Source organism: Salvelinus alpinus, chromosome 30 (genome assembly GCF_045679555.1).
Source record: "Salvelinus alpinus chromosome 30, SLU_Salpinus.1, whole genome shotgun sequence".
Classification (NCBI taxonomy): Eukaryota; Metazoa; Chordata; class Actinopteri; order Salmoniformes; family Salmonidae; genus Salvelinus; species Salvelinus alpinus.
Genome location: NC_092115.1, coordinates 23,566,687 through 23,578,993, shown reverse-complemented (window position 1 = coordinate 23,578,993; position 12,307 = coordinate 23,566,687). Strand labels below are relative to the sequence as shown.

The following is a 12,307-nucleotide window of genomic DNA, read 5'->3' as shown; positions in this document are numbered from 1 at the left end:
TCAATGTGTCTACTCTTTCTGATATTGTCATAGTATTCGGTCTGAGTGGGGTTGTTTCACAACCCGCCACACGCTGTTCAGTTTCCCATGTTTCACCAGAGCATGACAATGCATTACAATGGAATTCATTCCCCAACTTGGTCATTGTGGTCAGCTGGTCACTCACACTAGCTACTAATTCACAAAATGAGCGTATAAAAGTCTAAGACAGGAATAGTGTTGTACACAACGTCATTCTGTTCATATGTAGGCTACACATTACACAACATTCGTTAAAATTTGTTTGAAATTTACCTGATATAGTATGACCTGTGTGACACATTAGCCACTCATTGCCACAGCACCTCTCCCAATGCAAACACAGACTAGTTGCAACAACTGGTGCCCACAGTAGACACACAGCCAGACATAGTAACATGTGTGTCTCCGAGTGTAGCAGTTCTCCTGAAAGTAATTTCTTCTGTTATACACTTAGGGGTTTTTCAGCAAACGACTGAAGGGATCCGTAAAGCGGACGAAGAGTCAGACCAAACTGGACCGCAACACCAGCTTCAAACTGCCCTCCCTGAGACCTCCAGAAAATGACAGGTAAGCTATTCACTCTATCTCCTTCCATATTTCACATGTTTCAGTATCATGGAACTGCATCTACAATTCACATTGCTTGTCTTAATTCTGCCTCTGGGAGTGGATTTAAGCCTGAGGGACTAGTCCTGCTACTGATCATCATTTGGTCATTCATTTTCACCACATAAAATATCCTCTTGGTCTTCCTTATGTGGTTCATTGCTGGTGGGTCATGGATGTCCTTTCATGATGATTTTAATAGATATATGATAATGGAGATGTAGAGAGGCGAGCGGGGGTGAGATGGCTAGTCAAAAGTAATGATAGAGGGAGTGTTTCTCCTGTGGTGTGTATTGTGGTGTGAATCACAAAGTGCAATTGCTACATTCATCTGTAATACCCTGTCTGTTGCGTGGGGTTGGTTACCAAGGTTTTGGTTTATACAGCGTTTGTACAGCCTTTTAAGAAACCCACATTTTACATTATGTTCCCATCCATTATCAGTCCTGAGTGCTATTCTGAGAAATCTGTCTTTAATTCCAGGATTATAAGCCTGGGAGATAATGGCATTACTGTAAGCCTGACTGCTTTCTTCCCCCCTCACATACAGTCAATATAATAGTAGAATTAGGCATTGTTGTATTCATGTATGGGAGACCCAGACCAAGACAGATGTAATCCTTTGTTTACAGTGTGCTACCCTCCCTTCCTTGTTGGTCTGAACAGTGGATAGCTAATGTTGATATGTTTGGGGTTCTCAACGCTCCAGTGAGTTTGCTGAACAGTAATGGTTTGAGGGGGGGGGGGGGGGGGGCTGCCTGCCCCCGCCCTCTTCCTTCCCCCTGCGGGGCCCTGCCTGGCGGGCTTCCTCGCTGCTCTGAGGGGGGTCTCCCCCATGCTGGTCTCTCTGCTGCCTGGCGAGGGCCGAGTCACCCCGTGTTCATATGCAGCTCCATGCGCCAGGCAGAATATGCAGCGTCAGTACCATTACACAGATACTCACTCACTCACTCTCTGACTTTACTGTGCAGATTGTAGCCTACAGAGTTAGTGATGAACACAGGCTAGCGGCCATAGAGATGTACTGTATCTATCTTTATGCTAGTGGCTTAGAGGGTAGCTGGTAGGCTACATGCGTGGAGTACTGTCAGCTTTCGCTGGGATGACATGACATCTGTCACTGTGTGTGGCAGTACGCCCATGTGGGTGACGTCTGCCTGACCTGTGAGCCAGCGGAGTAGTGAAAGTGTACTTTAGAGGCTTTAGAGCCAGCAGGACTGGGGGATAATGGTCGGCGTGAGGATGAGCTGCAGCCTCTTTCTGCCATCGTTAACTAACGTCAGTGACTCCCAGTAAGGACCATAATACAGCATCAGCATGGCCGCCATGGCAACCAGCGCCACCTCGTCACTCCTCAGGAGGGCCAGGAATGCCCACCTGCCAAAGTCACTGCGCTTCAGGTAGGGCAGCATGATGGAAATAGAAGTCATTCTAGTTCTGTTGGCTGCATGTCTCCTCCTGGTTAGAGAATGCTGGGCCGAATGACCAGTGCATTGTTTGCTACATTTATAATGATCTGATTGGTAACAATCCTATCTTTCGTTTTTATTTGATGTAGATGGGACATGTCTCCTCCACTGTAAAATGTGATCTGTTATTTCATACAATTCTAGACTGTTTTAGTCCCATCTGAACGGCTTAATTTTAGAAATGAACTGCAGTTACGGCTTGCAATATCATGCCAGGTTGAATTGTATGTGATTCTGCTTGAAAGTACTACTAGTTCAATATCAGATAGCGTTTTGTTAATTCAAGGAGCTGCGGAGTGGTGGTGTGGTCAGAGCTAAGTACGTTCCTCTCCTTCCTCCCAGCGGACGTATCAGGTTTCCATCCTAATACAGTGGACACAGTGAGGGCTGGCGTTCAGAAAGGCAACCTGATTAGTTTTCAAAAGACTGAGGATGACGACAGCAGCTCATTTTAAAAAGATTAGACTCCCTGAGAGAACATACATTTTTTTAGACTTTTTCACCTCATGTGCTCTGTAATGAATTTCAGTATGTAGGCTATTCACTTCTGTGCTGATAAAAACACAGATTGTTCTCAACATAATGCATCTTTCTCAAAACAGTGTTATGAGAGGGCCCAAAGCGTAACAAATGACCTGTACGCCCACAATGTGTTTACGACTTAATGGAAAACTATGAGTCACAGGTACAGATGTAAATAAATACCCAGGTAATGAATCACGTCAGTTTCATTGTTGTATACATCTGTGGAATCCTTGCTGGATTGAGAGGGCAGATCTGTTTCCGCCCAAACCCTTAATCTGGGTTTACATAATTCAGTTGGCGAGGCATGTTGCATGTTGAAGGCGGATGCCAAAAGATTACGGGGGCACATATGCACTCTGCATAGACTGAAGACACAGGCACGCACAATTGATGGATGTGTGCTAGTGAATAGTGAGGCGGCTGGCTACAGACTGAAAGAAGAGGACAGAGGAGTCGGCTTGCTCTCTCCTCTGTTGGCACTCGTATTACTTGTTCCAGTGGTAGGCATCAGAAAATGTTATCCCTTTATATATGGGGATCTAAAGCAATTATGCTTTGGAAAAATACTGATGTTGCACAGCTGAGACGTAGTGTTCCAAATAGGACCCTATTCCCTACATAGTGCACTACTTTTGACCAGAAACCTATGGGAAAGGGAATAATAGGGTGCCATTGGGAATGCAACCATAGTAGGTTTTTGGTCGTCTTCATGCAAGTACTGTCCTCTAAGGAGATGAGTTGATAAGTAATGATGAGTGGTATTGTGATGATGCTTGGCTGGTGAGGTAGGTAGGATGTTGTTATATGTAGGCCATGATGCTTTAACCCAGACATGGGCCAGATAATTAATGAAGACTCTTTGCGAGGCTATTGTGGCCAATAGCAACATGGTATCAGGATAACAACTTAATTCTCCATATGCCTGAAAATACAAACTTAGAATCATTGCTACCTCATTGTGACAAATTACCATTCTATAGGTATAATAACACACACATCATGTTTAAAGGGCCTCTCAGAAGGACCTTGAATGTCACTTTTTTTAACTGTTAGATTTGTCTACCTAAGTGGCCCTAAAAGAATGAGTAAGATTGGCCGCTCTTCTCGGAAAGTTTACCAGACAAAATCTATTTTTTTTTATTACAATAATGCCTCCAGACTACTTCCTCCTGAAATGTCTCTTTGTCTTCGATAGCTCGTAAACACAATATTGATTGTCTGGAATCTCTTACTCTCACTCACACTCGAGGATGCCCTGTAATTCAGAATAAACCACTTCAACTGCTTTCAATTAATATCTAGTATTAACCACTGCTACTGCCTACTTTTGTTGTCTTCTAAAAAATGAATGATTACCAACAACTGAAAGTGACAACAGATCAGAATATAATTGCGATGATCTATCTATCCAAGTGATAATGCTTGTACATATATCCATCCCCTAGGGATGACAGTGAACAAAATGGTCCTTGTCACTAAAGTGAATATGATTTCTTGATCCCTGATTCTTAGAAGTCATCTGACATGTCAATTATGTAAGCCTACTGTTATTATATTGCTATGTGGCTGTTATATATTATACATTTTGTGTTGTGCATTTTCAATAAGCATGCATTATTTTGCTAGACATTCAGTCAGTGATTATCCTTTGACTAACATTTCCCTTTCCTACCATTTGGCTATTATGTAAGGGTCTATTTTTGTGTTCGTATTAGGGCTGTGATGATACCAGTGGCGCTCTATTTTTTTACATTGCAAAAATGAAAACACGAAGCAGACAACTCTTTGGTCCTTTAAAAACCTGCTGTTTGTAAAATATTGTTTGCTATAGCTTGGAAACTAAATAAATGTTACAACATAATGACATTTGTTTCCAACATTATGGCTGTTTTCCTAAAGAAGTGAAGTCTGTTTTGTTTCCTTGCCACGACACTAATGAGTATTGCGATACTGGTATCTTCCCGGCCCTAGTTATTATGTATTTTTCAGTTATCATGCGGTGTTGCGTTTCGTAGTTGTTGCACTTTGAAGATGAATGATTTTCCAGTTGGAAAGCTAAACGACACCCATTGACTTCCATTCTCCTCCCCTACCTGTAGTATTGTGCTCTGATGGAAAGTCCAGGTAGTTTTTTCCGAGGTGTGTTTGAGCACAGCAGCACCTTCGTCCGTCATCCCATGCTGCTGCATTTGAGAGTCAAGTCTCCTTGTCGGGACATTCCAATGGAAACAGGCTCAAGGGGCCGACAGATGGGCCAGCCCAGGTCCTTGTTTACCACCTGTGAATCAAAGGAAAGGTAGTTGCAAAGGGAAGAGGGAAAGGCATTGTATCTGCTGGTCCTCTTTCACTTTTTACAGTTTCATGGAAATAGAATGATGAGGAGTTGAGACTATTGTAAAGACAGTAGAACCACAGATGGTGGACTTCAACTGAAAAGAGAACCGTCCCGAAAGGAAAGGAATGGAAAGAGATCCAGATAGAAAGATGCTCTGGGGATATTCCTTCAACTGGCTGTTCAATAGTTTTTCGTAGGTATTACTGCTTCCTGGAATGTTCTAGTGACTGATTGCTGGAATAGTGTGGTTAAAGCTTGAATTACAGTCTTACAGAAAGACAACAGCTGGTTGTGTTTTGGGATCACATGCGCGGTATACATTTTTTAGGGTCCTCCAACTTGCGGCGTGTTGGTTTAAGAGCTTCCGAGTGGTCATTTCTTATCTGTGCCGTGGTAAGTACAACTTGTCAACGGAGGAGTCCAACGTCTTTTGACACATTTAGGGATTTAGCGCCTCAGAGCAGGATTGTCTGCCATGCTGTGAATGCTCTGAATGAAGAAGTCATGTTGTAAACTGTAACCAAATGCCATGTTTTTGTCTTCCAGATCCCGAGGGCTGCCTAAGTTAAAGGAGTCGTTTTCTGACGAGTCCCTGCTCAGTCCGGGAAGTGCAGTAGAAGCCCTGGACCTGGGAATGGAGGAAGATGTTTACGTCAAGCCTCTCCACAGTAGCATACTGGGACAGGAATTCTGCTTCGAGGTAACATCTTGTTTATCTACTTTGATAAAACTATTGTTAATATAATATTACTTGTTAATGAGTGCTCACTGCGCTTCAATACAAAGAAGCTTCCTGCTGCCTACCTGCCTCAAAGGGCAGCATCCATGTGGATTGGGACAGAGCCATAGACACCTAGGTGATGTAATGCATTAAAAAGCCTTTAGTTATGCTCATCATGCTTATGTCTCTGTCCTCTCCAGGTGACCTACTCAGGAGGCAGTAAGTGTTTCAGCTGCTCCTCAGCCTCAGAGAGAGACAAATGGATGGAGAACCTGAGGAGGACGGTCCAGCCAAACAAGGTGAAACCACAGGCTGTGTCCCAAATGGCACCCTTTTCCATATATAGTGTACTACTTTTGACCAGGGTCCATAAGTAGTACAAAAGTAGTGCACTGTATAGGGTACGATTTCAGATGTAGAAAGATTGATGCCCTCTCCATTTTCTTAATGCTATAGTGACCTCCTCTTTTTCACTTTGTTTTTTAGTTTCATTTTCTTACCAATGTCGGTTTAGTTGTAACTGTGTTATTAAGGATCGATGTTCCCCCTCCCTAATTGGGATTCAATACTCATTCGATGTCTTCCCAGGACAACTGCCGACGAGCAGAGAACGTCCTCCGGCTATGGATCATCGAGGCCAAGGACCTGCCTCCAAAGAAGAAGTATTTCTGTGAACTGTGCCTGGATGACATTTTATATGCCCGCACCACCAGCAAGACCCGGGCTGACTGCCTGTTCTGGGGGGAACACTTTGAGTTCTACAGCCTGCCGTCTGTCCGTAGCATCACCGTGCACATCTACAAGGACGTGGACAAGAAGAAGAAGAAAGACAAGAACAACTATGTGGGCCTGGTCAACATCCCCATCGGGGGGGTGACGGGGAGGCAGTTTGTGGAGAAGTGGTACCCTGTCAGCACCCCCACCACCAGCAAGGGCAAAGGAGGAGGGCCGTCGATCCGGATCAAGTCCCGCTTCCAGACCATCTCCATCCTGCCAATGGAGCAGTATAAGGAGTTTGCGGAGTTCATCACTAACAACTACACCATGCTGTGTTCTGTTCTGGAGCCGGTGATCAGTGTGAAGAACAAGGAAGAGATGGCCTGTACCCTTGTTCATATCTTACAGAGCACCGGACGGGCCAAGGTAATTCCTATACTTTAGAAACTTCATCTCTGCTCTGAACAGACTACTTCTCCATCGTCTCCCACTGTGCCTCCCTCCCTATACTGGCTATAACATCGTCAGGGTATCCCATTCAGTTGTATCCATCTATTTGCATACATTAATATTAGCACCTCTAGGACATTAAGTACCGTACTGCAGTTTTTCCTTCTCTGCAGACATTGCAATCTCAGTCAAAGTTTGCTATCCTCCTCATCATCCTCCTCCTCCCCAGGACTTCCTGACAGACCTGGTGATGGCAGAGGTGGACCGGTGTGCAGACCACGATGTCCTGATATTCAGAGAGAACACGCTGGCCACCAAGGCCATAGAGGAGTTCCTCAAACTGGTGGGACAGAAGTACCTGCATGACGCACTAGGTGAGAGGGGAGGGTTAATTATAGAAGAGACTGTAAAGTGGAGACCTCCCAAATGTAAACATTACAACTTGCAGTTCTGAAGACAGCGTCACATTTGGTAGCAAATTGCGCTGAAACTGCGGTAGACCGGTTTTCAAACTGTTCCATGTTCTTTGTCCATGGCGTATTTCTGTTCTTCAACCCAGTCTGTGTTTTCTCCTGGGTACTGTAGGAGAGTTTATCAAAGCACTGTACGAGTCAGATGAGATCTGTGAGGTGGACCCGGGGAAGTGTTCGGCCAGTGAGCTCCCTGAGCACCAGAGCAACCTGAAGATGTGCTGCGAGCTGGCCTTCTGCAAGATCATCAACTCCTACTGGTGAGATCAGCCTCTCAGCACTCTGGCCTTAAAGTCACATATAGCCAAAGGGCCTTGGTTTGCCTCCACTTAGGGAAAGTCAAAAGTTCCAACTCCTTGTAAATGTGACTAAAGAAGAATAACTGCAAACATTGATGGCTCCAATTTTTGGGTACTTGCTTAGTCTTGTTGTTCTTAAAGAGATTGTCATAGAGTTGGGTGGTACATCTGGCTTGGCTTCAATATAGTGAGGATGTAAAGTGCATGCTGCCACCTGGTGGTTATTTTTGGTGGGGTATGTGTCCGTTTGTGATGACTGAGGCTGCTTGTGATCTCAATTCGTCTTATTGGAATTCCTCTCATCCTATCTCCTTGCGTCCTTCTCAACCATATTCGAGGAGAGGGTCCCCTCAGACCTTCTTCTCCAATGCGTTTTGACAAGGTGAAGGGAGAGGATGAATTGAGAAGGAGCCTGACTCTCTCCTTTGCCTCCCCAGTGTGTTCCCGCGGGAGTTGAAGGAGGTGTTTGCAGCATGGAAGCAGCAGTGTCTGTCCCGAGGGAACCAGGACATCAGCAAGCGCCTCATCAGCGCTTCCTTGTTCCTCCGCTTCCTCTGTCCCGCCATCATGTCACCCTCGCTCTTTAACCTCATGCAGGAGTACCCCGATGACCGCACCTCCCGTACCCTCACCCTCATCGCCAAGGTCATTCAGAACCTGGCTAACTTCGCCAAGTAGGTTTACCCGTTTACTGGTAGCATGGCAGATTACATATCACGGCTGTCTTAAATGACACCCTAATTGTTGGTTGTGTGTGCACCCTGGACTAAATTCCTCTGAACTAATTTCATCACTTTTACAAGTTCACAAGATGCCAATCCTAGTTAAGTAGAAAGCACGTTAAACAAATGTTGGTTGTCTGTGTCCCAAGGTTTGGCAACAAAGAGGAGTACATGGCATTTATGAATGACTTCCTGGAGCATGAGTGGGCAGGTATGATGCGTTTCCTCACAGAGATCTCCAACCCAGAGACCATCTCCAACACACCGGGATTTGAAGGTTACATCGACCTTGGACGGGAGCTGTCGGTCCTCCACTCACTTCTGTGGGACGTGGTGTCCCAGTTGGACAAGGTAAGTAAGCCCTTGGAGTGGGCAGCAGTGATACAGTACCAGTCAAAGGTTTGGACACACCTACTCATTCAGGGTTTTTCTTTATTTTTAATATATTCTACATTGTAAAATAGTAGTGAAGACATCAAAACTATGAAATAACACATATGGAATCATGTAGTAACCCAAAAAAGTGTTAACTAATCAAAATATATTTGAGATTCTTCAAAGTAGCCACCCTTTGCCTTGATGACAGCTTTGCACACTCTTGGCATTCTCTCAGACAGCTTCATGAGGAATGCTTTTACAACACTCTTGAAGTAGTTCCCACATATGCTGAGCACTTGTTGGCTGCTTTTCCTTCAGTCTGCGGTCCAACTAATCACAAACCATCTCAATTGCGTTGAGGTCGGGTGATTGTGGAGGCCAGGTCATCTGATGCAGCACTCCATCACTCTCCTTCTCAGTCAAATAGCCCTTACACAGCCTGGAGGTGTGTTGGGACATTGTCCTGTTGAAAAACAAATGATAGTCCCACTAAGCGCAAATCAGATGGGATGGCGTATCGCTGCAGAATGCTGTGGTAGCCATGCTGGTTAAGTGTGCCTTGAATTCTAAATAAATCACAGACAGTGTCACCAGCGAAGCACCATCACACCACCTCCTCAATGGGAGGAGTTGCAATCTACTGTAGAGATAGCCTGCAAAGTTCTGTCATACTTTCCAGGTCTTTGCCCAAACAGTTCGAGCTTCTAATTTAAAAAATGAATCTCTCCAGAAATAGGTCTCTCACTGTTGCCGCCTGTTATAGACCCCCCTCAACTCCCAGCTGTGCCCTGGACACCATATGTGAATTGATTGCCCCCCATCTATCTTCAGAGTTTGTTATGTTAGGTGACCTAAACTGGGATATGCCTAACACCCCGGCAGTCCTGCAATCGAAGCTAGATGCCCTGAATCTCACACAAATGATCAAGGAATCCACCAGGTACAACCCTAAATCCGTAAACATGGGCACCCTCATAGATATTATCCTGACCAACTTGCACTCCAAATACACCTCTGCTGTTTTCAATCAGGATCTCAGCGATCACTGCCTCATTGCCTGCGTCCGTAATGGGTCCGCGGTCAAACGACCACCCTTCATCACAGTCAAACGCTCCCTAAAACACTTAAGCGAGCAGGCCTTTCTAATCGACCTGGCCTGGGTATCCTGGAAGAATATTGTCCTCATCCCGTGAGTAGAGGATGCCTGGTCGTTCTTTAAAAGTAATTTCCTCACCATCTTAAATATGCATGCCCCTTTCAAAAAATGTAGAACTAAGAACAGATATAGCCCTTGGTTCACTCCAGACCTGACTGCCCTCGACCAGCACAAAAACTTCCTGTGGCGGACTGCACTAGCATCAAATAGTCCCCGCGATGTGCAACTTTTCAGGGAAGTCAGGAACCAATACACGCAGTCAGTCAGGAAAGCAAAGGCTAGCTTTTTCCAACAGAAATTTGCATCCTGTAGCTCTAACTCCAAAAAGTTTTGGGACACTGTAAAGTCCATGGAGAATAAGAGCTCCTCCTCCCAGCTGCCCACTGCACTGTGGCTAGGAAACACTGTCACCACCGATAAATCCAAGATATTCGAAGAATTTCAATAAGCACTTCTCTACGGCTGGCCATGATTTCCTCCTGGCTACCCCAACCCCGGCCAACAGCTCCGCAACCCCACAGCTACTTGCCCAAGCCTCCCCAGCTTCTCCCTCACCCAAATCCAGATAGCAGATGTTCTGAAAGAGCTGCACAACCTGGACCCGTACAAATCAGCTGGGCTAGACAATCTGGACCCTCTCTTTCTAAAATTATTCACCGCCATTGTTGCAGCCCCTATTACCAGTCTGTTCAACCTCTCGTATCGTCCGAGATCCCTAAAATTGGAAAGCTGCCACAGTCATCCCCCTCTTCAAAGGGGGTGACACTCTAGACACAAACTATTACAGACCTATATCCATCCTGCCCTGCCTTTCTAAAGTCTTAGAAAGCCAAGTTAATAAACAGATCACTGACCATTTCGAATCCCACCGTACCTTCTTCGCTGTGCAATCCGGTTTCCGAGGTGGTCACGGGTGCACCTCAGCCACGCTCAAGGTATTAAATTATATCACAACCACCATCGATAATAGACAGTACTGTGCAGCCGTCTTCATCGACCAGGCCAAGGCTTTCGACTCTGTTAATCACCGTATTCTTATCGGCAGACTCAACAGCCTTGGTTTCTCAAATGACTGCCTTGCCTGGTTCACCAACTACTTCTCAGGTAGAGTTAAGTGTGTCAAATCGGAGGGCCTGTTGTCCGGGCCGACTCTTTTCTCTGTATATATCAACGAAGTCGCTCTTTCTGAGGGGTGATTCCCTGATCCACCTCTATGCAGACGACACCATTCTGTATACATCTGGCCCTTCTTTGGACACTGTGCTAACAAACTTCAAACGAGCTTCAATGCCAAACAACACTCCTTCTGTGGCCTCCAGCTGCTCTTAAATGCTAGTAAAACTAAATGCATGCTTTTCAACCGATCGCTGCCCGCAACCGCCCGCCCAACTAGCATCACTATTCTGGACGGTTCTGACTTAGAATATGTGGACAACTACAAATACCTAGGTGTCTGGCTAGACTGTAAACTCTCTTTCCAGACTCATATTAAACATCTCCAATCCAAACTTAAATCTAGAATTGGCTTCCTATTTCGCAACAATGCCTCCTTCACTCACGCCGCCAAACATACCCTCGTAAAGCTGATAATCCTACCGATCCTCAACTTCGGCGATGTGATTTACAAAATAGCCTCCAACACTCTACTCAGCAAACTGGATGCAGTCTATCACAGTGCCATCCATTTTGTCACCAAAGCCCCATATACCACCCACCACTGCGACCTGTATGCTCTCGTCAGCTGGCCCTCGCTACATATTCGTCGCCAGTACCTCTGGCTCCAGGTCATCATCTAAGTCTTTGCTAGGTAAAGTTCTGCCTTATCTCGGCTCACTGGTCACGATAACAACACCCACCCGTAGCACGCGCTCCAGCAGGTATATCTCACTGGTCATCACCAAAGCCAACACCTCCTTTGGCCGCCTTTCCTTCCAGTTCTCTGCTGCCAATGACTGGAACGAATTGCAAAAATCGCTGAAGTTGAAGACTTATATATCCCTCACTAACTTTAAACATCAGCTTTCTGAGCAGCTAACCGATCGCTGCAGCTGTACACAGCCCATCTGTAAATAGCCCACCCAATCTACCTACCTAATCCCCATATTTTTTTTTTACTTTTCTGCTCTTTTGCACACCAGTATTTCTACTTGCACATCATCATCTGCACATCTATCACTCCAGTGTTAATTTGCTAAATGGTAATTACTTCGTCACTATGGCCTATTTATTGCCTTACCTCCTCACGCCATTTGCACACACTATACTGTATATATATATATATATATATACTTTCTTTCTATTGTGTTATTGAGTGTATGTTTGTTTATTCCATGTGTAACTCTGTGGTGTTTGTGTCGCACTGCTTTGCTTTATCTTGGCTAGGTCGCAGTTGTAAATGAGAACTTGTTCTCAACTGGCCTACCTGGTGAAATAAAAAT

At 45.2% G+C, this 12,307-nt stretch overlaps 1 protein-coding gene across 6 annotated transcripts in view; it reads left to right on the top strand.

Annotated features, from left to right (window-relative positions):
• The window catches only part of LOC139559752 (ras GTPase-activating protein nGAP-like), a 100,054-nt gene that overhangs the window by 70,084 nt on the left and 17,663 nt on the right, over window positions 1-12,307 (top strand). For all 6 annotated transcript variants that reach the window (XM_071376072.1, XM_071376071.1, XM_071376070.1 and 3 more), the window contains 8 exons: window positions 476-588; window positions 5,503-5,656; window positions 5,878-5,976; window positions 6,266-6,820; window positions 7,074-7,218; window positions 7,430-7,574; window positions 8,051-8,287; window positions 8,485-8,686. In XM_071376072.1, coding sequence (XP_071232173.1) covers window positions 476-588; window positions 5,503-5,656; window positions 5,878-5,976; window positions 6,266-6,820; window positions 7,074-7,218; window positions 7,430-7,574; window positions 8,051-8,287; window positions 8,485-8,686 — 1,650 coding nt within the window. The remainder of the gene's footprint in view (window positions 1-475; window positions 589-5,502; window positions 5,657-5,877; window positions 5,977-6,265; window positions 6,821-7,073; window positions 7,219-7,429; window positions 7,575-8,050; window positions 8,288-8,484; window positions 8,687-12,307) is intronic.